This window comes from Parasteatoda tepidariorum, chromosome 3 (genome assembly GCF_982258835.1).
Source record: "Parasteatoda tepidariorum strain Cologne lab strain chromosome 3, Ptep-v5.0, whole genome shotgun sequence".
Taxonomy (NCBI): Eukaryota; Metazoa; Arthropoda; class Arachnida; order Araneae; family Theridiidae; genus Parasteatoda; species Parasteatoda tepidariorum.
In genome coordinates this window covers 67,309,953-67,335,593 of record NC_141757.1, presented here as the reverse complement: position 1 = coordinate 67,335,593, position 25,641 = coordinate 67,309,953, and the positions used below count along the sequence as shown (strand labels likewise).

General features: G+C 28.9%; 1 protein-coding gene across 3 annotated transcripts; it reads right to left on the bottom strand.

Annotated features, from left to right (window-relative positions):
* Positions 1–259: 259 nt before the first annotated feature.
* On the bottom strand, positions 260–25,641 carry LOC107446475 (uncharacterized). 3 transcript variants are annotated; one of them, XM_071180800.2, is made up of 8 exons: positions 25,589–25,641; positions 24,892–24,980; positions 24,385–24,464; positions 10,492–10,721; positions 8,514–8,724; positions 7,506–7,675; positions 4,982–5,054; positions 260–3,448 (listed from the first exon to the last, which is right to left on the bottom strand). In XM_071180800.2, exons 2-8 carry the CDS (start codon positions 24,965–24,967, stop codon positions 2,783–2,785), a joined length of 1,506 nt encoding a protein of 501 aa, XP_071036901.1. In that variant the 5' UTR covers positions 24,968–24,980; positions 25,589–25,641; the 3' UTR covers positions 260–2,782. The 3 variants fall into 3 exon arrangements, with proteins under 3 accessions (XP_071036901.1, XP_015916631.1, XP_015916633.1); XM_016061145.4 differs by lacking the exon at positions 25,589–25,641 and adding an exon at positions 25,325–25,499; XM_016061147.5 differs by lacking the exon at positions 25,589–25,641 and adding an exon at positions 25,087–25,222.

Genomic DNA, 25,641 nt, shown 5'->3' with positions numbered 1-25,641 from the left:
TGTGTGCTTGTTGTAATAAAGTATAAAAAACAAAAACTTTCCGACAAGGAATATGGTCTTATGAATATCAGTTAGCAAAAAAAAATAAGTTAAAATTTTTTTTTCCCAAATTTAACCTACAGTAGCTTCAAAGGAACTTTAAATTATCTTGTGAAGAAATATAATTTATAAAAACTAGAATAGAGTTTGACATGCCTGTTTTAGTTAAGCCAGAAAATAAAAGTTTTTACAAAGAAACACTATTATTTATGGAAGAGGAAAAATTTAATGTCTTGAATAGGGTTTGAAAATTTCCATTTGATACATAAATGAGACAGTGTAATACAATTTTACATCACATTACCTTAAAAAAAAATAATACAGAACTTTGTTAGGAGGGTGAAAAAGTTTTTCTGAGTCGAAATTTTGTTAAGATAAAATACTCCATGTCATTTAAATAGTTTTAATTGATTTTTATTTGAAAAAAACTCACAGCAAAAATAATTTCATAGTTGCATGTCCTTTTAATCAATTGTATGCACCGAAAATAATTTATTTATAACAAAACAAGCTTCAGAACAAAATTTTGAAAGAGTATAAATTTTAATTTAGGATGAAAATGATTTATTTTCCTGTTAATTAAAGCTTATATAATTTATGAAGTTCACAAACTTTGTGACGAACAACAGAAAAGTACCAAATAAAACTTCTTCACCAACCCCAAAATAAAGCAACACATTAGTAGGTAAGTATCTTATCCTTTTATGAAAGAACTCTGAATATAATAAAAACATGAACATAATAAAAACATCAACAGAGTTTCAGACAAACTTAAGCATGTTGTAAATAATATTCTTTCTCATTGGATAATTTTGAAAGAAAATATGACAATTCAAGCAGTAAAATATAATACAAGGATATCATTTTACTTGAGAATTTTTTCACTGTAATTTACCAGTGTTGATGCTGAATATTGTGCAATTACTGTTCTTAATTTAATTTTTTGAATATTTGTCAAAAATGTTCTCAGAACATATGCTTGAGTTCTCAAATTTAAGCGAGATATTTACACATATAGGATGATTTTAGGAAATTTTTTGTTTATTTATTGATATGAATAAATTTAACAATACATTTAAAATGTACTGGTTATTTATAGGATTTTGAAACATATAAGTCTCTAGCAAAAATTTAGCTTTTTCTTCCAAGCCATGTTTTCTGGGGGAAAAAATATTTTCCTGAAACTATTTTTGATTTCACAAGCGAAAAAATAAATAATTAGCTGTGAGGGCAAAAGCTGGATGAATTCTTAGTGAAGTACAAGACCATCATATTTATATGCATGTGTTTTAAGCAATCTTATATAATTCCTATTTCCTATTAAACTTTAATGCCTCAAATATAAATTGAATTTGGCGATAGCAAGTTCTTGGGAGTATGAAATTTTTTTGGAAATAGACTTGGATACTTATGAAATAAAAATAAAATTGAAAAACTCTTGTAATTTTTAACAGTTTTAATACCTAAATATTGTATGAAACAAACTGATATTATTTGTATTTTTTATACGAAAATATAAAGTTAGCTTTCAAGTTCCTCACTAACAAACTACTGGTTTACAATCCTTTTTTAATGAAAAAAAAAAGTAGTTTTAAACTAATTATGTTTGAGCAAATAATTTATTATAATGAACTACTGGTATCACATTTTTAAAATTGTTTGCTTAATTTGTTTAATGCTTGATTTTAATAAGATATGATGCAAAATACTTTTTATAAAATAAAATAAAAGTTTCTGTTTTTTTTTCCTGTAATATAAGAAGGCAACCATAATGATTTATCAAACTCTGAATCAAATGGTTCTATTTTCTGCTTTTTCTTCAAGAAACATTTTCTGATATATATATACAATCAAAAGGTAATAAATTTATAGGTTGCAAATTCAAAATAAAAACTTTAACAGGAAAAAAATAATAAAAAGTATCTTAGAATTAGTGTTGCAAATAGGAGAAAAAAATCTGAGAATAAACCAGTTTTTTTTGGGGGGGGGATTATGAAAATTTCCTAAACAAAGGAATTTTGAGGACTTCTTAAAAAGTTATTTTTTATACTTATTTTAAAGTATTCTACTGCGAGTTTTTGTTGCTCTTAAATGCAAAAGAAGTATATAGATATTGCTAATTTCAACCGCTGTAATATCGCATGTGGACCGAAATATAACATAATTAAATATATCGTGTTTTTATTGTATTTCGTTACGAGTGCAATAATGAATATTAAAATTATTTGCTTTTTTACTAATAGATAATTTAAGCAGATTTCTGACATAAAAACGGTTAGGCCTATTTCTTTAATTGAAAATCTTTTCTTAAAAGGTTTCAGAATAAGATTTAAAAAATTTTCCTCTTTTACATTTTTTATTCATTTTATTTAACCCAGAAGATTCTTAATTTCATAAAATACTTGATATAAGATTGCATGTTGAATGGTTAAAAAATTTTTCTTTATTTCTAATTTATCCTAAAATTGACCTCTGTTTATAAATGCAGGTTAATTTTAGTATGTTTTCAACTAAATAGAAACACATGTTGATTTAATTTCTTTTTTTTAAATGCGCAGAGTATATTTTTAAAAAAAATAAGCAGTGAGAATTTATCTTTACGTAATTAGAAATCTTTTTTTTTTTTTTAACCCTATTGAGAGCATAAAAGATTTCTTCTCGAAAATTCGCAATCTTTCCAAAAGTTCATTCCTCAAAAATCCCTAGTTTATTCCCCAAAATTCCTAGGTTTTTCCAAAGCTGTTTAGAATTGTATTCCAAACGGGATATCATCTGTTGATGCAAAATCAATTTTAGGCAAAAATTGCAACTGATTATTTTTAGGAAATGGTTTGTTATCACATCGAAGATCAGACCAGCATAAGCTTTGACGTGACTCACTGGGAAAACTCCTCAATGGCGATATGTGTACAGTTCTTACGGAAGACATATTGTTTGTTTGGAGAGATATACGCATTCCAGCTTCAAATCCATGCACAGGAGAATTGAAAACTGCCTTGTTAGGCTTTGGATAAGGACTTGGAGGAAGTGGTATATGTCTTGGACTATCAATGAACCTTTGTAGATCATGAGTAATATAAGGTTCAGGGTTTGAATTCGAATGGTGTCCAAAATCTACTGGATTGCTGTATGGAGAACAATGGGCCTCCACAGCTTTCATATTACTGTGCTGGTTTTCATCAAGTTTTTTCCATTGTCGAATATGGTTATGGCGTTCCCTACTTTCTATTCTTTTTAAATAAGAATGATGAGATTCTTGAAACTTGTTGCTTCTTCTCTTTCGACATCTTCTGCTTCTCTTAGACTTTTGAGGAGTAAAGATAATTTCTGCTCTCTTTCTGTTGTTCTGTCTCTGTTCGTCATTTGTACATTTTTCACAAACATCAGGCATGATTGTAACAGATGAAACCTAAAAATAATTCGAAAACAAGTATAAAATTACTGTTACAAAAAAATAAAGAAATAATGAACATATGATCGATAAGAGGCCAATGGACGACATAGAATAGAGGCCAATAGGCAGATCAAAAAATTGCCAATTTTGAACATTAATAAAAATGGGATTTTTACTTGTCTTACAGAAATATGTAACAATATTTATTCTTATAATGAAACATGTCTAAATATAGATGTCTATATCCTTTGCATTGTATGCAAACAATTCACTTGCAGAATATTACAAGACTAAACTTTTGCATGAAGCTAGAAGAGGGTCCACCAATGTGCTTCGCAAAGCTTTTTTCATTTTTAAATAAACCTTTTATGTAAAATTTTCAAAAAGTTTCCATGAAATTAACGTTTTAGCCATATTTTCTAATTTAAACAATGACCAATTTCAATTGAAGAAATTTTTTGTCCCTCTTCTGTATCTTAAGGGTCGGTCGTTCTCGCAAAAAGGTGATTTTTTTTTTTGGCCCTTAGGAATAAATATTAGGAAGTGCAGCAGATTTCTCAATATTTTTCTTGGTGTGTTTTAGTTAAGCTCTAACTAATCAATCATATGCATTTACACAGAACGAATTTTATGTATATATATATATATAGTTTTTTAATAAAATTGACTTTAAAATCTGCTCTGTGGACGTCCCTACGTCTCTGACACAAAATAATTTTTAGTGGCTGTCAAACAATTTAAATGTTCTTTTAAGGGTTTTTGTACTGTTAACTAGTTAAATGTTTATAGTAGCTTCTTATTTAATATTTTAAAAAATAGTTTTACTTTTATAAAAAAAATGACTAGTAAACTTTCCATAAAAAACGAAGTCTCCCAAGAATGAATGAATCAGTCTTCATTGACATTTTAAACCTAGAATGTCTTCTCTGTTGACTATTATATCTCCTCCATTGACAAGACAGAATTTAAAATATTTGAAATCTTATAAATAAATAAAAAAATAAGACAGAAAACTCTACTATTATTATACGGACATAAAACAAAAATATATAAAGAAATTTATGTCATTTTTATAACTTTTTTACTTGATTTAAGAAAAAATTTTAGTCTATTTATACCTTTTTCACTGATAAAAACCCTTGAATAGGTACATTATTTATTTAGTGTAAGAATAATCATAGACGCTTAGAGAAAAAATAGAATGGATTAGACAATTATTCATGTTGAATAAACTTACATAGCACCACCAAATTTTTAAGATACTATACCCTCTGCAGTGGATGCCTTTTTCTTTCTTTTTTTCCTTTATTTGATAGAAAGGAGTGCTTGTCATTCTATAGAGCTTTCACAGATTTTTTTCCTCAAAAAAATTTAAGCGATAAAATTTGTGATTTGCAACTTATTCCTAAACATTTACCAGTTTTCAGACTTTAAGAAATTTCTTTTATTTTTGATTAAATTATCTTCGCTCGTGAACATAACAGTTGAGTTAAATCTGTTTCAGAACAACTGAAATCAATATCATGCCCGTAAAACATATATATTTACCTTTTTTGGCTTATATGTTTCCTCCTCATCAGAAATTGAAACAGGATTTTCTTGTGATCCTTCAGATTTAAACCTAAAATAATTTTATTTGAGAGTCATGAAATTTGTAATTAATTAAGTTAAGAAAATTTGTAAGTAATTTAATTAATGTTAACTTTTTTCTTCTAAGTAGAGGAAAGCTGCCTAATTTGCAACAGCTTTTAAATATACTGGGCTTTAGCAATGCTTATATAAGTTCTACTAAGAATCATTACATTCTAAAGAGAGTTATTATTTAAAAAAAATATATACTATATATATTTTTATATTATTTTGTGACAAATATTAAACTAATAGAGTAGCATGCGCTAATTACCAGTTAATAAAGATTTTATGTATGTATCAGAGTAATGCAATCAAAAGAGAATTATGACATAATTCAAACGTTTTACTGCATCAGCAATAGAGAATAAAACTATTCTTCAATGGTTCTGTTATCAATGGAGGTAACACTTTTTAATTTGCAAATAATATGGTATTTTCATAATGGTTGTGAACTTTTAAACGTTATTTATGTCTTTCAGTAGAAATTTTATTCATCTTTTACAAATACCCTTAAGATAATTTCAATAACAGCTATAAACATTATCATTAAGAAAAAAAGCTAGTTTTATGCAGGGTTTGTTGATTTAAATCAAATGATTTTTTTATATATATTGATTTAAAAGGTTAAAAAAACAGTATTCTAAATTAATTATACTTTTATTAAATTATTACACTGTAATTTCAAATCACAGAATGAAAATGTCTATGTTATTAAATTAAATAACGCAGAATTAGAATTGTGCTGCCTCTTTTATCAATAGGTATTTTTTTTCTCATAATATGTTCACAGTATCTTTGACATTATCAAATTTTCTATAAAGAAATTTTGTAAAAAAAAATTCCTATGAGTATATAGATTTTTTTAAAAAAAATTTATAACTTATCTATTTTGATCTAGAATTAAAAATGAATATTTCAATATAGAACTATATAGATTAAATATTTATAAACGCAATCTGTTACATTTATTTTGACATTTTAAAAATCAAGAGGGAAAAAAAGAAATTGCAATTTTAAATTAAAATTATGGTTTGCTAATTGAAACTTTGTCTTAATAGTTAAAGTATTCTTGAAATTCTCTATTTCATCTAGTTTTTAAATTTCTATCATGCATTTGTTTCAAAATGGTTGCTATGCATTCAAAGCTAAGTGTTATAATGAAAAATTGTTTTAGGTAGTTAGAGCTTCTAAAATATCGTCGTACTATAGTTTTATTATTAATTTAATTTTGATTGATTTATGATTAAAGAACTTTATAAATGATTAAAGTTCCTGCAGTGTATTTGAATAAAAATAAAAAAATTCCGATTTAAATAAATAAAAAAAATCGTTTTTTTTAAAGAAATCCAAAAAAAATTACGAACCCTGTTTTTGTGAAAATCAAAAGAGTTTTTGATCAATCTTATTAAAATTTCAGAAAGTACTTATGCATTACATTGATTGAACTGGTACAAATACGCAAAAAGTTACGAAAAGTCGAAAGTTACTGATTTATTTCACAAATTTTTATCCAGATATAAAAATCTCGCTAAATTGACGGTGTTTCAGAAGAAAAAAAATATTTTATTTTATAACCGGTGTTGAATCGCTGACCCGATTCTGCGTTTACGACTATCAATGTTTGCGTTACATGAAATGGAAAACCGCAAAAACCTCCCAAGGCTAACACCACGCCAAAGAAATTTTAACCCAGAATCTATTTACCATTAAGGATATTATATGTCAACACTGTGGTCGGTGCGAGCAGAATTTATATGAACCAGCCACTGCTGGGATTCTAACTTAAGTCAACTATATTGGGAGACTCTTGAAAATATAATTTTATTTTATATCAGGCGTTGAAGGGCCGACCTAATTTTAAATTAACAACTATCAATGTTCAACTCTATTAAATTTTGAACCCTATCCAGAAAACAAGGAAACTCCTGAATCAAGCATTGGGAGAAACCAGCCTTCGTAGAGAACTTTTTGATGAAACAAACCTATATTAGCATTCTATTAAGAGGAAAAAACCCTCAGTTATCCTGACGGCAAAAGGACTAACCCATAATTTGTCTACCACTTTGGATAATTTATGTCAGCAGTGTGGTCGGTGAGAGCCGGATGCAGAATTCACATCGACCAGCCATCGCTGGGATTTGAACCTGGGTCCACTTCATAGGGAGCCACCTTCAGATTTAGTCCGCTAGAAAACAGAAACGATTTCACGAAAATAAAGGTATTACTCGGTTTTAACCCCTCTTTCCGTACATACTTTAAAATTAAAGATTTGTCAGTCAAAGGCACTCAATATGTAGCTTTTATTTATCTATTTACAAGGAAAAAGATCTTTGGTGAACACACATAATGTACTTCTTTTATAGAATGCTACAAGCGGATTTTGATACGCAACCAGAAAAATCTCGTTTTAAACTACAGAATTGATTATAAAACAGATTACCTATGAGGTAGAGAGACATTCCATGCGATACTAATGTGAGTTAATAGCAAGTTAGTAACATATCGAACAGCTTCAGGATACCAATGAATCCCATCAGGAGTCCTCCTATGAATTTGGAGTTTAAGGTGGTAATGAGAATCCACAACATCGAATCCATGATCAACAACTACCTATAAAACATTTGTTCTTTTAACTTCAGCACAATACATAAAAATGTAAAATATTAACAATGAAATAAATTAACCATTTTTTGAAAAATCTGGATTTGTCTAAATTAGTGAGTACAGTAACAGATAACTAGTCAAATTTTCATTTTGCAACTTAGCTAAGTTAACTGTAAACCGAGCTTCTTCATAAAGGCTTCATCTTTGCTCTGAATGCAAACAAAGCGTCACTTTAGTCGATACATACTTTTGTCCACAGACTAGTGAAAAGTGCACCATGAATTTATGGACACATTGCATTACTATAATTTTACGGACTCGTACAAATATCTAAATACACCTATCATACTGAGCATTTTATTATTTATGCCAAAATTATTCTGTACTAAATTACTTATAAAATTGTATTTACTATATAAAACATGCATATCATGCACAATTTATTTTTATTTGTTTTGAAAAAATCATAAAAACGGACAAAGGTAAAAGGATTTTGAAAAATCTTACACCAGTTAAACACCAGTTGTTAGTTTATTTTTGAAAATCAAAGATCATATCCCCAAAAGTTTCACACCCAAAGATAAATGGCTCAACTACCGAAAAATTTGTATTATTAAATTCATTATTTAAACCAATAAGAGTCGCTTTTAAAATATCAAAATCACCCATTTTCATAATAAGATTTAATCAATGTTTTTAAACTGTGTATTTAAATCGAGCTTAATGCAATGCAATGCACTGAATTCGCAATGCTGGATAGTCTCCAATTAGTAGTTCGAAAACTGAAAATATTCAATATAAATTGGAAATTTTTCTAAATAATAGAAAAGGAAACTTCACAAACATTTCTAGCATAATGATTAGCTTCCACAACATGAAAGCGTATAGAATATTTCAAAAATTCAATTTCTTTCACTAGGAAACCTCCAGTTGGATCACATGCAATGGGTGGAGCTGTAACCCAAATAACTAAACAATCAGGAATCCGTTCTTTCAAGTCTTTCATCAGACGAATCAAATTCTTTTTGTAAAGTTCAACGCCATTTGGTCCCCATCTATAAATATAATACATTTCGTTATTATTTTCAAAACATTTTGTTATTGCTGACACTTAAATAGTGACAGCAGGACAAAATTTACTACTAGATTTATTTCACACTAATTTGTAGTACTGTGACATATCACTAAGTTGTTGTAGTTTTAGTTTCATTTACGTCGCACTAGAGCTGCACAATGGGCTATTGGCGACGGTCTGGGAAGCATCCCTGAGGATGATCCGAAGACATGCCATCACAATTTTGACCCTCTGCAGAGGAGATAGCACCCCCGCTTCGGTAGCCCAACGACCTGCACGCGAAGTCGAGCACTTTAACGAGGACCAACAACAGTTTAACGAGGACCAATACCGCACACCCTCGGTCCCTACGCAATTGGAAATTTTTCTTCTGTTTACTGAATATTTTATTTAATTTGAAATGACACAAAATTTTCAGTTGATGAAAACAAACGAATAAAGCTTTTCGGTATTATTGGGGACGTCCCGTTAAGATATATATATATAATAATTAAAAATTGCATAGATCATCATGCCCTTTTCCAACGAAGGCAATGGAAAGAAGCGTGTCCGTCTGTGTATTATTGAAACTGTGAATGTGCAAATTATCGACCTTGTTTTCAATTTAATTTTTTTAAAGACTCAATCTTAATGGTTTTTTGGGGCTGGCCCCAAAAATATACTAATTAGCTAATATCGATGATATGCAAGTTACGAAATCAAACACTAAAACGTACTTTTTAAATAGTCTTTTTTTAAACTGAGTGTAGTGAGCAAAATATAGGTACATGCAAACAAAGAAATATGGTCCCAATAGTTTGGTCAGGTGAACGGGTCGAAAATTCAGACCTTTCAATGTTTTCTTGTTGCGTATTTCGCCATATCTAGAGAATTTTTTAAGCGAGTGGAAAAAATTTTGCACACAATCATAGAATTTGTTTATCCAAATATAATTCGACGCAAAAAAATTTTTAATAATGAAATTATTATTCCGTTAAAAATATTTTGAATTGTATGGCAAACACATTTTTACGTCCTTTTAAAAAATGTAATTAAAAATGTAAAATTTGAAGGAAATTAGTCGAAGAGTTCCTGAGATATCTTATTTTAAAAAAGTAAAAATCAGATCATTTAAGATTCGATTTCTCATCAAATATTGGGACGATTTCGCTCAAATTTTCTCATATAAAATACATTCTTTAATATTATTTACCTTTTCAATTTAAAAATTCTTCTACAATTGTTAAATAAAAAGATAAAAAACATTTTTCCGGATTGCGATTACCCCCCCCCTCCCCATATTTTTTAAGCCAGGAATGAAAACCCATTGAAATAAAATCATGCTTATTCAAAAAAATATATACATTTCGTAATTTAAAATATCGTCTGCACTAACTGATTGGTCACCCTGTGGAACCATTAAAATTTAGTCATAGTAAGTGAAAATTCGATCATTAGGATCAGAAGTTTTTCTGGGTAAAACGTTATTTATTTTCACTGTATTAAATAAAATTTGTCACGAGTTACCTAAATACAATTTTTTTCTTTCTAGAACGTGCGTGCATTACAAGCTGTACCTTTTAATAAACAGAAAATATTAGCTCCAAAATTTTTTATGAAAACTCTTGCCCACGGGTGCTTAAGAGGATTCCAGACTTATGATGCTCAAATATATTACTCTTTGAGTCAAATAAGAAATTGCAATTTATTTTAAAAAAGAATAAATAAACAAAATCATCAGTTATTTACGTTTATTAATAAACTTTACCTTGTCACATCCCATAGGCAACTATTGATTATCAAAACATCTGGCACTTTCTGTGGATCTTTTGACAAATCTTTGACAATGCGATAAACATAATTATCATAGACTCGAGTTAAGAAATAAAAAGAAAGCATCGTGTCAACATAATATCCTTTTCTTTCTTCTCTGTACTTCCTGAAATTATATTTTGGACCACCGGACACCAATTCATCACCAAAACAAGACAATTCACCCTACAAAATGTTTTTAAAAAAGAATATAACAATCCAAATTAACTTTATTAATAATTATTAATTTCAATGAAATTTAAGGATTTTATGGAATACGCTGTTTCCATAAGATCCCTAAATTTTACAAAGGTAAGCAACAATTTCGGCTCTAAATTACTTGCATATAAAAGAATAATCATAAGTCGTTATTCTTTAGTAAATGCTCTATCAAATCGTCTGGCAATATATATATCTATCCTTTATAACAGAGGTGTCAAACTCAATTTTGCAGAGGGCCATATATTAAATTTAAAATGTGTAGGTGGGCCAGATTCAAATAAAAAAAATGTACAGAAAAATATTATAACATTTTATTTATCTAATTATATGGTATATAATATATATATGGTATATTTATCTAATTATATGGTATATTAAATACTGTCCGATTGAAGATTCATCAACTCCATTTGCAAATGAACTGGTGTCTGTGAAGCTTCAAAATTGAATGGATTGTTGAAAATTGGGAATTCCGTTTTATTCATTTTGTGGAAGTCTTCAAAACGATTGTTGAATTCTGTGATCAGATTTTGCAGAAGTTGAGAATACTTTTGGTTCACTGTGCCAAATGATTTTAAATGAGGGAAATGATCCAAAGTTTGATTTTTTACCTGATTTTCTCACAGCCTCAACTTTGTTTCAAAGGCTTGAATACATAAATACATTTGAGTGACAATCAGATTTTTACCCTGTAACTTTACATTCAAACCAGTCAAGTGTTAATTCATATCTACCAAAAAGACACAATCAATCCACCAGTCATTGTCATAATCAATTGGGTTGTCTTTTTCTTACATGAAGGCTTGAATAGGGTCACGTAATGCAAAAAATCTTTTTAAAAATACTCCTCGACTGAGCCAACGAACTTCAGGGAAATAAGGGACACCAAAAAAATTTTCGTCCAAATCTTGTAAAAACTGCCTGAACTGTCGGTGATTTAGTCCTCTGCTCCTTATAAAATTTACTATTTTAATTATAGGTAGCATGACACGGTCCATTATTAAATGCTTGGATGCCAATGATTCGTGATGAATTATACAGGGAAATCCCACAAAATTCCCTGATGTTTTCTGAATTTAGTTACAACACCCGAATGATTGCCAGCCATGGCAGGAGCGCCATCCGTAGTTGTGCTGCTAAGTATATTCCAGTCGAAGATTCCGCTTGTTGCTAAGAAATGTCGTTACTGTCTATCTCTCTCGCTTGTCTAGGCAGCGCTGCCCTTGACATTACATATAAATGTAGTGTGCACATTTTAAAACTTCCGGAAAGGAATCGAGTGAAGTCTAAAAGCTCTAAAAACACGATTCTTCTTTCTGTGACATATCGCGATCGCGGGCCGTATTGATACGAACCGGGGGTCGGATGCGGCCCGCCGGCCGTATCTCTGACATGACTGCTTTATAAGATAGCATGGTAATAAATTTACAAGAAAGCATAACGAAAATCTCTAAAGCATGAAACTGTCATGTAACAGATCGTACTATTCGTAACAGTTTTGTTAAAGCTGGATTCTAAGTCAGCGCGGAGATTTTGGAAAGTGCGAAGGAGGAGGAGAATATTCCTTTAGAAGAAAAATTTGGGTACAGCTAAGAGAGAACCACGAAATTTACGATGATGCACTGATCAATGATTTTCTTTTTATTGATTCTGAAGCTGCAACCACAGAAACATTAACTGAATCTGATATTTTGGAACAGTGTGAAAAATAAACAATAATTGTGAGGCAGACGAAAAAGATGAAGATAGAAATGAAGAAATTAACAAACCTTCATATGATGAAATGCTAAAATCATTTGAAACAATTCGATAGTAGATAATAATTTAACAGATAAAGGTGTATCAATTGCTATTTTAATTATGGCTAGTGTTTATGAATTTAAAACCTGTTTTGCGTTGTTTAAGTATTCCAAATCAGGGGTCTGTTTAGAAGAAATTTGGGTCCGTTAACGGACCCTTCACAAAATATCTTTTCATAAAAACGGACCCTTCACAAAATATCTTTTTATAAAAACGGACCCTTCACAAAATGATTTTTCTTTTAATCGGACCCTTCACAAATTTGTTTATCTTCATTATTATTTTGGTAATCGAATAAACCCTTCCTAGGGCAGAAAACAAGAAAGATGGATGTAAACGAATTAAGTTTTGTCTTCGGCAGACGATTCTTCCATTATTAGTCTGAAATGAATATTCTGCGTTCGGCAGTATGGGCTAAATACCAAATATTTGTATGCTGCATCTCTAATTTAGAAGCAGCAATTGCTGCTTGCTTTTGAAAATTTTAATTTTTTTTATTACAATTTTACAGTGCCGAGCATAATCTTGTATCTATTTACAATTTAAAAGCCCCTTGAAAAAGTTTTTTGCAATAACCGGACCCCTATTTGCACAAATTCATAAAAGCGGACCCTGGTTGCTGGTTGAAAGAATGTAATTTTTTCACAATTTCACGAAAAACGGACCTTTCACAAAATGTATGGACAGACCCCTGCAAATGGTGATTTTCTATTTAACAAATTTTCCATTTAAGGAATTTTTTATCGGGATTTAGCGACTTCGTTAAATAGAGGACCGACTGCTATTATGAACTATTATAAAATATCAGTTTGTTATTTTAAGTCATATAGGCAAAAACATTCGGCAATAATATAACAATGTGTATGCCAAAATTTGAAACAGTTATCTTGTTCGTCTTCGTATTATTCTAGAGGTTTTTGATTTTTTTATACTATCTTAATTTCGATTAATGTTATACTGCATTACAATAGGAACGCAATGACTTTAAACCTACAAACCACAGTCTCCAACTTTTCAAGTTAATTAGTTACAATCGTTTTAATAATGAGAAGTAATAGTCTTTTTATTTTGCACAACTGGAAATGTGTGTTTAAGAAAATGGACTAAGCTCGCAATGTGTGTTTAATAAAATGGATATAGTTTGAATGAGTAATTGCGAGAATTCAAAAAAATGGACGTGGCATTTGATTCCACTTTTCAATCTTATGAAAATTCGAATCATTTTTGAAGAACAAACTGTTGAACTCATAAATTCGTTACATGGCCACGTATTCACCTTAATGAAATCAAAGGGTGATATAAATTAAATCTGATTGTAATTAATTCTCTGGCTCATTTAGAGTTTAAAAAAAAAGAATATAGATTAAATTAATTTATTTATTTCAATGCATAACTTATAATCTTTCTTAACATAAAAGCTTATTCTTTTAAACAACATTAGTTACTTGAACGCACTTGTACAACGATTCCGGAACTTAATCTTTGATGAACATATTATCTACTAGTTTTCGCGTTATAATTTTTTTTTTCACTAAAAAGCATTAGAAGAAAGTGTTTAAGCCAAAACTAAAAGTGTTAGGTCACATGTTTCAAATAAATATCAGGTTGCAACGAAAGTTTCCCGCCACCGCTAATATCGTTTGCACAAACAATTCGTAAAGCGTGTTTACTCATATTTTCGCAGACGATTTTTCCATTTGAAAGAAAAAGGCTGGCTGAAATGGAACAATTTACGCTACCAGATTCAAACCATCATTTACTTCCATTTCTGTTGCAAAAAGTCAACTACAGAATGTTACCGAATCATATATGCAGTTTTAGGTTCTGCTTTTGTGGTACCGTACGTTCAACAAGGACTAGGACACTCAAAAAGCAAAGCACTCTGGCTCGCCTGCGAGAAATTGTGAAGAAAAAAAAAAATCATTATTCAACATAGACGCATATAATGCCGCACTTGGTTGCACGAAAAAAAAAAAAAAACTTGGTTAAAAGAAGACCTTATACATTTTACAAGTAAGTCAATTTATCGATATTTGGAATTAAATTTGGTTAATTCATCATACAAATGAACTTTTAGAATGTTAAAACATCACTTTAATCCCGATTATTCCATTTTATTCGAACTAAAATCAAAATTTGTACTTTTAAATCCATCTTACAAGTAAATATAAACGAAAAAGAACAAACTTAACTATAAAGCAATGATTATAAAAAATTTATTAACAGTAAATCATTTTTTAATTTTAGTGCTAAAATCTAGAAGGTGAAGTTTTGGCGATATTGTTGCTTTGCTTTTTCTTTCGCTTATTTTGTTTTGTTTTACTCTCAAATGCTTTTAAAAGAATAAATTATTTTTTCTTTCATTTTTTTTAAAGAATTTTTTATTTTAGCAGCTTGCTTTGAATTAATTTAGTTACCGGAATACATTTGCTCACAGAGAAGAGTAGTTATGAAAAATTATTATAAAACTATTTGATAAATAGGGCTAAGTTTTTTAATACTTAATTTTAAGTTTTGTGATGAAATTGTCGGATAATTTTAAAGTGAAATTGTCTGCTTTTTTTTTTTAATTGCAACAATACATGAAAAATTATACAATATAAGCAGGTATTAATGTGTTGAAATAAAATCTGAAGGTTTAAAAGAGTGAAATGGATATTTTTATATATATTTTTAAAGATGATGCAGCTTTTTTTATTCCCAATTTTTATTTTATTTTTCGACTACTTGACCATGTCCAAAATCAATTATTATAAACGTTTCCGAAAGTTTTAAGTACTAGAAAAAATATTCATGATTTTATAAGATGCAGTATTGTATGCAGTATTGTAAAATATGTTAGATTAAAATTTAAACACGTTTTTTTATATACTTAAATTTTTGATAAATCAATATTAAAGGGATGTTTCAAAGTAACTTAATTGTAATAAGTTTTATCAAAAGATACACTTTTTCCATTACTAAAATCATTCGAAAATTTAAATTTCCTTTATTTTATTTTTTCTTAAAATTATTTAAAAAATCGGAATTTAAAAAATAGTTTTTAATCTAGCAAAGTATTGTCGAAAAATGATCAAATATTTTACTGTTCGGCTGATCCTAATGCTTCTGAAACTTTTATCTTTCCCACATTACCTATGTAAGTATAGTTTGTCTATAGTAAGAACTCCCCTCCCCCTGCCACAGAGTCTGAGGCCATTGGCTGCTATAGAAACGTGAATCTAAGAAGTATACCAGGAGCTTATCTAAGAAGTATACCAGATTGCCTGACTCAGCCGCAGTAGGAGACTTATTTAATCTGATTCAAGAACTTTAAGATTCCCGTGGATTTTCTTCTTTACTTAAAATGATGCTCTTTACCCAATCGGTTGCTATTTTTTAAATAAAAAGATAAGAAAGAAGGAAATAAAATATTCTGACTCTATATTATAACATATTCTGCCATTAAGAGTAATGCAGCTTGTTTGTTTTTTATTACTTTTTAATTTTATGCTAGTTATGGTTTAATTTCTTAACTTACACATTTTTTAAAGCAGTTAATTTCTTTTATTAACTGAATTTTTTGGTAAAAGTGAAACGCTTAAGCTTATTACCCTTAATTTTATAAGGTGATAAAAAATTTTGCTCAAAGTAGAAACAGTTCATGTTATCTATGCCGGAGACATTTCAACAATTTAATCGATTCATTAGAATTTTTTTTAAAACTCTTTATGTTGATGTTGTGTACTCTAAGTACTTATGTTGTGTACTCTGTTGATGTTGTGTACTCTAAGTAACTTATTTAGCTAATATAAATACTAATTACATTTGTTCTCTTTTTTTTCCTTTAAAAAAATTCTTTTTGGTCGTATTTTATGCCGTAAATAATGTGTAAAATAAATAAATAGAAATAGAAGCAAATAAATAAAAATAAATGAATAAAAATAAATCAGGGTGCGTAGCCAAATTTTTCAACAAAAAATAAGCACTTTTCAAGCACTTAAAAAACTTTTTAAGCACTTTGAAAAATATCATAATTAGCTGGCAAGTTTTTGACAGTTAATGGTTTTATCACAGGGATGAGATTAGCCAAAAAGCAAAAAAGCTGAATTTCCACGATAGTAAATTTTACGCAAGCGCAACCCTTTAATAATAACAGTTTAAGGTAATAAATAATGTGTTGACATACAATTGTGTACTAATCTATCATTATATAAATGATTACATTGATACTTAACATTTTTTAGTGAAAATAAAAATTACCACCTGAAAAAATAAATCTGGAAATTATATTTTTCCCCAGTTCCCCAGTTATAAGAGACAATTATTACTTGAAAAACTACCTGGTTTAGCAAATTAAAACTACTGAGAATATACATTAATATTTCATTTCTTTTAATAAATACTGTAATGTGATTTATAGCAAATATATCAGTAATAATCAGTAATCTTTTTCCCCAAAAACAAATTAAATTAAATCTCTTTTTAAGTTATTGCTTTTGTTCGCTATATCTTTTATGTTTTCTACATTTAGTCGTTAGTCCATCTTCAAACATCTTGTGACAAATCCTATTTTTTCTTCTTTGCAAGCACAGAATGTAAGTTTTGAATATATTCCCTTCCAGTTTCTCTGATGTTGTAACACTTACATATACTAATAATCGTCCTTAGAAAAACAGTCACCTTTATAGTAACTAATTTTAAAAAATTATTTGCGTGAATATGAATAACAATTATGGGTTTTGAAATCACATGAATATGAAACTAGATATATGATTTTGAAAATGAGAAAATACATACAGGGATATAGAATTTTTAAAACGTGTAAATACAAATCACGATTCATAATTTTTAGATCGCGTAAATACGAATCATGATGCGTAATTTTTAGATTGCATAAATAAGAATTATGATGCATAATTTTTAGAATGCGTGAATGAGAATCCCAATGCCTTATTTTAAAATCACGTATAAATACGAAAATCAATGTTTGATGAATGATGAGCAAATCAAGACATTGAATTTTAAACTTGCGAGAATCGCTACATAGGTTTTTAAAAAGGTGTAAATACGAATCACAATATCGTATTCAAATATTAATTCATTTTTCAAATATTAATTCATTAAATAAATTTAATAATTTTAGTTTTATATGATTGTAAATTGTAATTATTTAATCAAAAATAACTGTATTGTAAATAAATAAATAGTATTGTAATCAAAAATAACATATTTTAAAGATAACATCAGTGATAATTTCTAACTTATAGCTGTATATGAACAAAAAAATAGTCATCAGCATAATGATAAAAGTTTGGGTTGTCGTCAGCATAAAATTAATAAGTTTGGGTTGTCATCAGCATAATATTAATAAGTCTGGGTTGTCATCAGCATAAAATTAATAAGTTTGGGTTGTCATCAGCATAAAATTATTTTCGGGTTGTCATCAGCATAATACAAAAAGTTTGGGTTGTCATCAGCATAAAATTAAGTTTGGGTTGTCATCAGCATAATATTAATAAGTTTGGGCTGTCATCAGCATAAAATTAATAAGTTTGGGTTGTCATCAGCATAAAATTATTTTTGGGTTGTCATCAGCATAATACTAAAAGTTTGGGTTGTCATCAGCATAAAATTAAGTTTGGGCTGTCATCAGCATAAAAATTATTTTGGGGTTGTCATCAGCATAATATTAATAAGTTTGGGTTGTCATCAGCATAAAATTAATAAGTTTGGGTTGTCATCAGCATAATATTAATAAGTCTGGGTTGTCATCAGCATAAAATTTTTTTTGGGTTGTCATCAGCATAATATTAAAAGTTTGGGTTGTCATCAGCATAATATTAATAAGTTTGGGTTGTCATCAGCATAATATTAATAAGTTTGGGCTGTCATCAGCATAAAATTAATAAGTTTGGGTTGTCATCAGCATAAAATTATTTTTGGGTTGTCATCAGCATAATACTAAAAGTTTGGGTTGTCATCAGCATAAAATTAAGTTTGGGCTGTCATCAGCATAAAAAAGTTTTTTTGGGTTGTCATCAGCATAAAATTAATAAGTTTGGGTTGTCATCAGCATAATATTAATAAGTCTGGGTTGTCATCAGCATAAATTTTTTTTTGGGTTGTCATCAGCATAATATTAAAAGTTTGGGTTGTCATCAGCATAATATTAATAAGTTTGGGTTGTCATCAGCATAAAATTATTTTTGGGTTGTCATGTCTAATGGAATTGTTTTTATTATGTAAAATTTAAGCAAAAAGATAAAGTAGTTATTTAAAGAGGTGTCTAATCTTAATAACAATAATACAATAATTATTATACTAATCTATTATACTAATCTATGTGAACCATGGCTCTCTGCGCTCGCTTGCCAATGAACACAATGTTCTAGCACAAAGACATTATCATCAAAGACATAGTATTTTATCATCAAAGACATAGTATTTTATCATCAAAGACATAGTATTTTATCATCAAAGACATAGTATTGTACTTATGTAGAAGAATTCTATCAATGTTCTTATTTGCTTTTAAAAAAGTATATTAGCTATTTAGATTGTACATGGTGAAAAAATCAAAACATTAGCTAAATAAGAAACATATTAGCAAAATAAATTATCTGAGATAATAACCCTCAAAAAGTCTTTCATTTTCAAGAACACAAAAATTTGTTTTATCGCCAAATGAAATATTTTTTGGTGATCAGCATTATTGAAATCAATTTCTATATTAATTAACATTTGTGATAAAGTACATAGCATTTTAGAACAAAATAAGGATGTTTTACATACAATAAATTAAAATGCATGGCTGTTAGCATCACCCGAGAAATACCACGTGGAGGTCGCCATGCTGCATTTCTAATCGGGGTGTTTTGATTTTGTCAGTTCCCCTTGCCTACTGCCAATAGAACTTTCAATTAAATTTTTTTCCAAAAAACATTTTTTTCTGCAAAGCTCTAAGAAATTAACACTAAGCATTTAGAATTTCTTTGAAAACACAATTATAGATTTGGCATCTTGGAGCAATTACTGAAAGGCTGTCAAATGACTTAACTCTTGACAGGCCAACATAAAGTTGTCCATGACTAAAAACTTGACTACATCTTTAACAGTTATTATTGCACTTGATCTCTGCAATCTACGCCTTCCTCAATACTTTCTTTCTATACAAAAATTGCTATTTTAGTTTGAAAAATTACATGACAATCAGCAACTGTTTAGATAATTGTTTCGTATTTGATAAGAATTTTGCATTTTATAGCATAAATAACAGCAATTATAAATAAAATTTTGATGATGAGTTAATTAACTCTTTTTCCTCCAAAATTTTTTTTTAATTAAATCCCTTTTTAAGTGATTGCTTTTGTTTGCTGTATCTTTTATGTTTGTTATATTTAGTCGTTAGTCCATCTTCAAACATCTTGTGACAAATCCTTTTTTTTTCTTCTTTGCAAGCACAGAATGTAAGTTTTGAATATATTCCCTTCCAGTTTCTCTGATGTTGTAACACTTACACATACGAATAATCGTCGTTAGAAAAACAGTCACCTTTATAGTAACTAATTAAAAAAAAATTTACTTCTTACAAGAATCGCGATAGTTGATCTTAAAATTGCGTGAATATAAATAACAATTATGGATTTTGAAATCACATGAATATGAAACTAGATATACGATTTTGAAAATGAGAAAATACAAACTGGGATATAGAATTTTTAAAACGCGTAAATACAAATCACGATTCATAATTTTTAGATTGCGTAAATACGAATCATGATGCGTAATTTTTAGATTGCATAAATAAGAATTATGATGCATAGCTTTTAGAATGCGTGAATGCGAATCTCAATGCCTTATTTTAAAATCACGTATAAATACGAAAATCAATGTTTGATATTATAAACCGTATGAGCAAATCAAGACATTGAATTTTAAACTTGCGTCAATACGAATCGCTACATAGGTTTTTAAAAAGACGTAAATACGAATCACAATATCGGATTTTTAAATCTCGTAAATAAATCGCAACACGCAAATATGAAAAGATATGTTTGATATTAAAATCGTGTGAATAAGAATCGAGATATTAGCAGATTCCAGGCTTGGGACCTCTGAAAGGCTTGTCAGAAGCAGCGTCGTTTGAACTACGAAAATCGGATCCATCTGGAGGGCGGGTAAAAAATTCGGAAAATCTTATCTGCTGCGTGTAAAGGGGAGAAAATAGGTAAAATAAGTAAAAATGAGAAAGGATTGGTAGCTATGTAGTTTGAATTTTCTGCTCCTTTTTGAAAATCGGTGAATTTTCTGAAAAAGCAGAATACTAATTTAAAAAAATGAAATTTTTAGAAAATCTGAATTTTTGATAAAAAAGCTGAAATTTAAGAGATAAAAGTGAAAAAAGCGGAAATCCGCTAAAAAACGGAAAAATCTCATCCCTGTTTATCAGGTTTTATTTACAATGACGAAGACGATGGCGCGTCACAAACGATGAATTTAGCAAGAGAAATTAAATTTTCTATCGCTAATAGAAAAAAAAATTGACAATGTTTAGTTGGTCCCCGTAATCAGCAAAAATTCGAGAGATTTTTCGATTCTATTACAGAAGGCGGATAATGAAGTCTGAAATTGAGAATCTCTTGCAAAATGCAGCAGGGTTGCACATGAGAGACAAAAATCCTTACCACTGAATCCAGCCCAGTACGCAAGTGCGGACCCACAAGTATTTCATCAAACATGTAAAACAAATGGCGTTTTCATACACTACAGACGGACGGTACGCCGAAATAGATTAATTAGGGTTGAATTAATTGTGAAAATTTTAAATAGGACAATGTCTTTTTGCATATTTCGTGGCGAAAATCAACATGGTAAAGAAAAATATCATATTTCGGAAAAGGGAAAATTAAGCACTTTTTAAAAACAACCATGGAAAAAAGCACCATTAAGGGCTTTTAAAAAACGGGATCTAAAATAAGCACCTTTAAGCACTTTTTAAAAACGCTACGCACCCTCCCTGTAAATAAAAAATAAATAAATAAAATAAATAGGTAATAAATTGCAACAATGCTTTGTTTTTATTATTATTTTATTTTTTTTTTATAGCGGGAAGTCACCACAACAAGGATGAAATTTAAAACGATCAACGACAATTTTTTATCTACACTCATCAAACCATCTGCAGCTTTTTAAGAATTTTTTTTTTTTTTTAATTACGTTTTCCTATTTTTATTTTAATGTAACCTGTATAATTCTTCTCAACATTTATTTATGCTGAATGTGAAGTCATTTTTACACAGGGTAATCCGCAATGAGCACCCTCAACACATTCAGGACTGGGGGGTGGAGAAATAAGGGCACCCCCGGATTTATATGTAGAATACGTCTTACACTAATACGAGATGTGATAGGAGAGAACCGATTTGAAATCTCGTTCGTATGATCTTAGACCTCGAGAGTCAGAAAAACTCGCTTCATTTTAGATACAGTTCTGTAGGGGTGCACAAACTTTTTGAGTGAAGGGCCACTTGCGCAGCAGGTTGTCGAACGAAGGGCCGCACATGTATTTAGACATGTTAACGGTAAATGTAGTAATATTTATTTAAACATCAGCGTTCCATTTTTTTCTAATAATAAACTTAATAAAATATTTGTAGAAAATTAAAGGCATTCAAATATTAGAATTCATTCAAAAATAAAAGCTAATACTTTTTTTTTAAAAAAAAATTGCCATTTCTATCATATCAAAACTAAATTTATCAAAATAAATAAACATTGGAGAAAAGAAATGTTTGTTTTTTTTTATCATATCATGCAATTCAAAAATTGATTTTAAAAATAAATTCTAATAAAACTGCAATGCTCACAGAATGAAAGTAGGAAAAAATTTAGTACATACAGGGGTCTGTTTAGAAGAAATTTGGGTCCGTTAACGGACCCTTCACAAAATGATTTTTCTTTTAATCGGACCCTTCACAAATTTGTTTATCTTCATTGTTTTGTTAATTGAATAAACCCTTTCCCAGAGCAGAAAATTAAGATCGATTTTTATTTTTTCTGTTTCGTTTTAGTTTTTATGATAGCGCGACATTTTCAAAAGCGTTTTTGATAGGCCTTTTTTTTTTGCTTTGATTTATGAATACGTTTTTCAGAAAATATTATTCTTAACATTGAAATTTTTGTTTCAGTGTTACTATGCTGCTAAAAAATGTTGCTATTTGACTCTAAATATATAGTATTAGGACGATTTTTTTTTTTTTTTTTTTTTTTTTTTTTTTCCGAATATTCGGTTTTTGACCAAATCACAATTCATTACCACATTGGACCAAATCATATTCGTTGCCGAAAAAACGAAGGGAAAATGATTAGAATTTACGATAAAACTGTACCGAAATACAGTATCAAAAAGCGATTATTTAAATGCGCGATTAGAAATTCGAGTGTCGTAATAACATCGTAGTTAAATAACGGGATAGTCAAAATCACGTGGAAACTGAAAAAAAAATTACTTTAATTTATGCTGAGCGCAGCACGAATAAACCGTGTCAAATGCGCGATTTAAAATTCGAATGTCGTAATAAAATTATCGGAATTTTTTATAGTGTGTGAGAATGCATAGCAATAACTGCCGAAAAAGCATAGTTGAAAAAAAAGAAAGATAAACAGTCACTTAGATTTACGATGAAATCGTCATAAATAAATTGCTCCAAAAAGTGATTATTTCAATGGGCGATTTAAAACTCGCGCGTCATAATAAAAATTCGGGATTTTCGAAATAACGTTGAAAAGCGGAATTAACTGCTTAAAAAAATCATTTATATTTACGATAAAATCGGCTTAAAGAAAGCGCGTTAAACATACATTTACTATAGAATCTGTTAAAATTGATCGTGTTAAAACGTGAAGACTCAAAAGTGCAATTAAAAAAACCTTGCCAATTTTTATATTTTTTAATTATGTTTAGAAGCTCTCGCGGGCCGCAGGTTGCGCACCCCTACAAGAATTGTGCTACCACTAATATGTAATCATGGTCCTGAAGGGGATAATACAAATATATCTATAGAAACCTCGAAACAAGTAACACATTACGGTCTAAAACAATATAATAAGTGAGGGTAAAGTATAAACGCTATCGAAGAATCAAATCACATTCAAGGAAGGCGGGTGTTTCGAACATCAAAATCTGCTTGATTGCCGTTTGAAACTTGAAGGTGTTTCAAATAATTGTCTCTCTATTCTCTTTCTTCCGGCAATCAAACAAGTTTTGGTGTTTCTTTAATTGTGATTAATAATTTTGTTTTTTTCTTAGCCAAAATTTTTATTTGCGGGCCCCCAATTGGTATGCTGTTTTCTACTTCGTTTTTATAAGGGATTCAAAAAATACATATTGAACGCGGTAACTACTGAACATCCAGCAAATTTATAATCTATAGAAAGGATCATACACAAAGAAAGGACTCCTGTTGAACTTCATCAAAAGCTGAAACTAACACTAAGTGTATTAATCAAAGATTAGTAATTAAGGGATAAATTAAATAACTCAAAAAATTAAATTACATTAAATACCAATGAATATTTTATATGATTTATACTTTACGTTTAAAATAATCCATTAAATTTAATAATACTCTAAATATTTTCCTGTATATCACAGGAAAGAACAATTAAATTGACAATTATAGATCATAGAATACAGAATTTCATAAGAATGCAAAATTTCATTAGAATACAGAATAGTAGACCACTGCAATTAAATAGAGTTAAGTTTGTTAGTATATTGTACTCAATTTTATATGGCAAGCAGTAAATGGAAAATTTTAAATTATTTATTAAGAATAAATCTTACTTTAGCTTTAAGAGTTTTTAGTGAAATAAGTCTGCTTTGATTCAACAAGCACAATGTATCTTTATATAAAGCTCTCACATCTAAACATAAAAAAATATTCCATTAGAAACAAAACGGTCATAAAGACAATAAAAATGAATTCAAATTAAAAACTCTAGAACAGTTTGCATTAAAAAAAACAAGATGTGCAGAAAAGAAATTAGAATCTACTATAAACGAAACACCGATTTTTCAGTTGTTCATACTATAAGCGTATAAAATAAAGTTAGTTAAATAGGAGTTCCAAAAGAACCGCTAAAAAGAGTTCACTACAACCTATTCACTATACCTCAGGTTCAGAATAGCAAGATTCTATTGTAAAAATTTTAAATTAGATCAATATTTATACTATAAATAGTTTGAAATTTCAAGACGAAATTTCTAAAACATGCCTTCTTCAATACTGAATTTTTTTAAACATTATATCCAACAGTAAATAAATAAAAACTAAAACACATGTAAACTTACTAGAATCTCCCATAAAAACAATATTTTTATTTTTGAGTAACTTCTTAACATCCTTCTGAAGAAATATGTCAATCATATTGAGTAACACCCTAAAGATAAATCAGAAACAGAAACGTTTTATTTTTATAAAATTGAATTAATACAGAAAACAAATTTCAATCTAAATACAAAGTAGTATAATCTTATATAACGTACGTCTACCAATAATACTAACAAATAAATATAAAAATTCGTAACTAGTGTTTCAGCATACTTAACCCTACTAGGAACAATTAAATTATAATGATTAAAACACCAATTCGTATTTTTATTTATAAATAAAGCTATCAAGCCATCATTAAAAAAGTTCTGATTTTTTTTCTTTCTAATATTTAAAGTAAAGCAAACGATCTAATATAATCAGTATTGATGTATAAATATGTACAATACTTACAGTTATTAAAAGCTTTTACATCATAATCGGAAAACCAACTTCATTAAAAAAACAGATACTTCTCATTAACTTTGCACTTTTTGTTTACAAATATTTTACGAGTTTTAATGTAACGTTGCGCCCATGAAAAATAGTTCCTTGAGATTTAGCAATGGAATGCCAACAAGTAGCGTAGTGTGGGTATCTCAAACCTGATTGGTAATTAAAATGTAGCTTTGTTTACGTTAGCAACTGTTCTTTCCATTTTATTTTGAGTTAACTTACCCCGTCAAATATAAATTCTCTTACGAGGACGCCACATACGGCGGAAGATAATT

Excerpts from the sequence above, each read along its gene's own strand:
- LOC107446475 (XM_071180800.2), bottom strand. The coding sequence starts at position 24,967 with ATGATTGACATATTTCTTCAGAAGGATGTTAAGAAGTTACTCAAAAAT. Across the intron at positions 7,676-8,513 it reads CTAATCATTATGCTAGAAAT|GTAGTTGTTGATCATGGATT; the intron begins GTTTGTGAAGTT and ends AATGTTTTATAG. Across the intron at positions 5,055-7,505 it reads AATGTCTCTCTACCTCATAG|GTTTAAATCTGAAGGATCAC; the intron begins GTAATCTGTTTT and ends AAATTATTTTAG.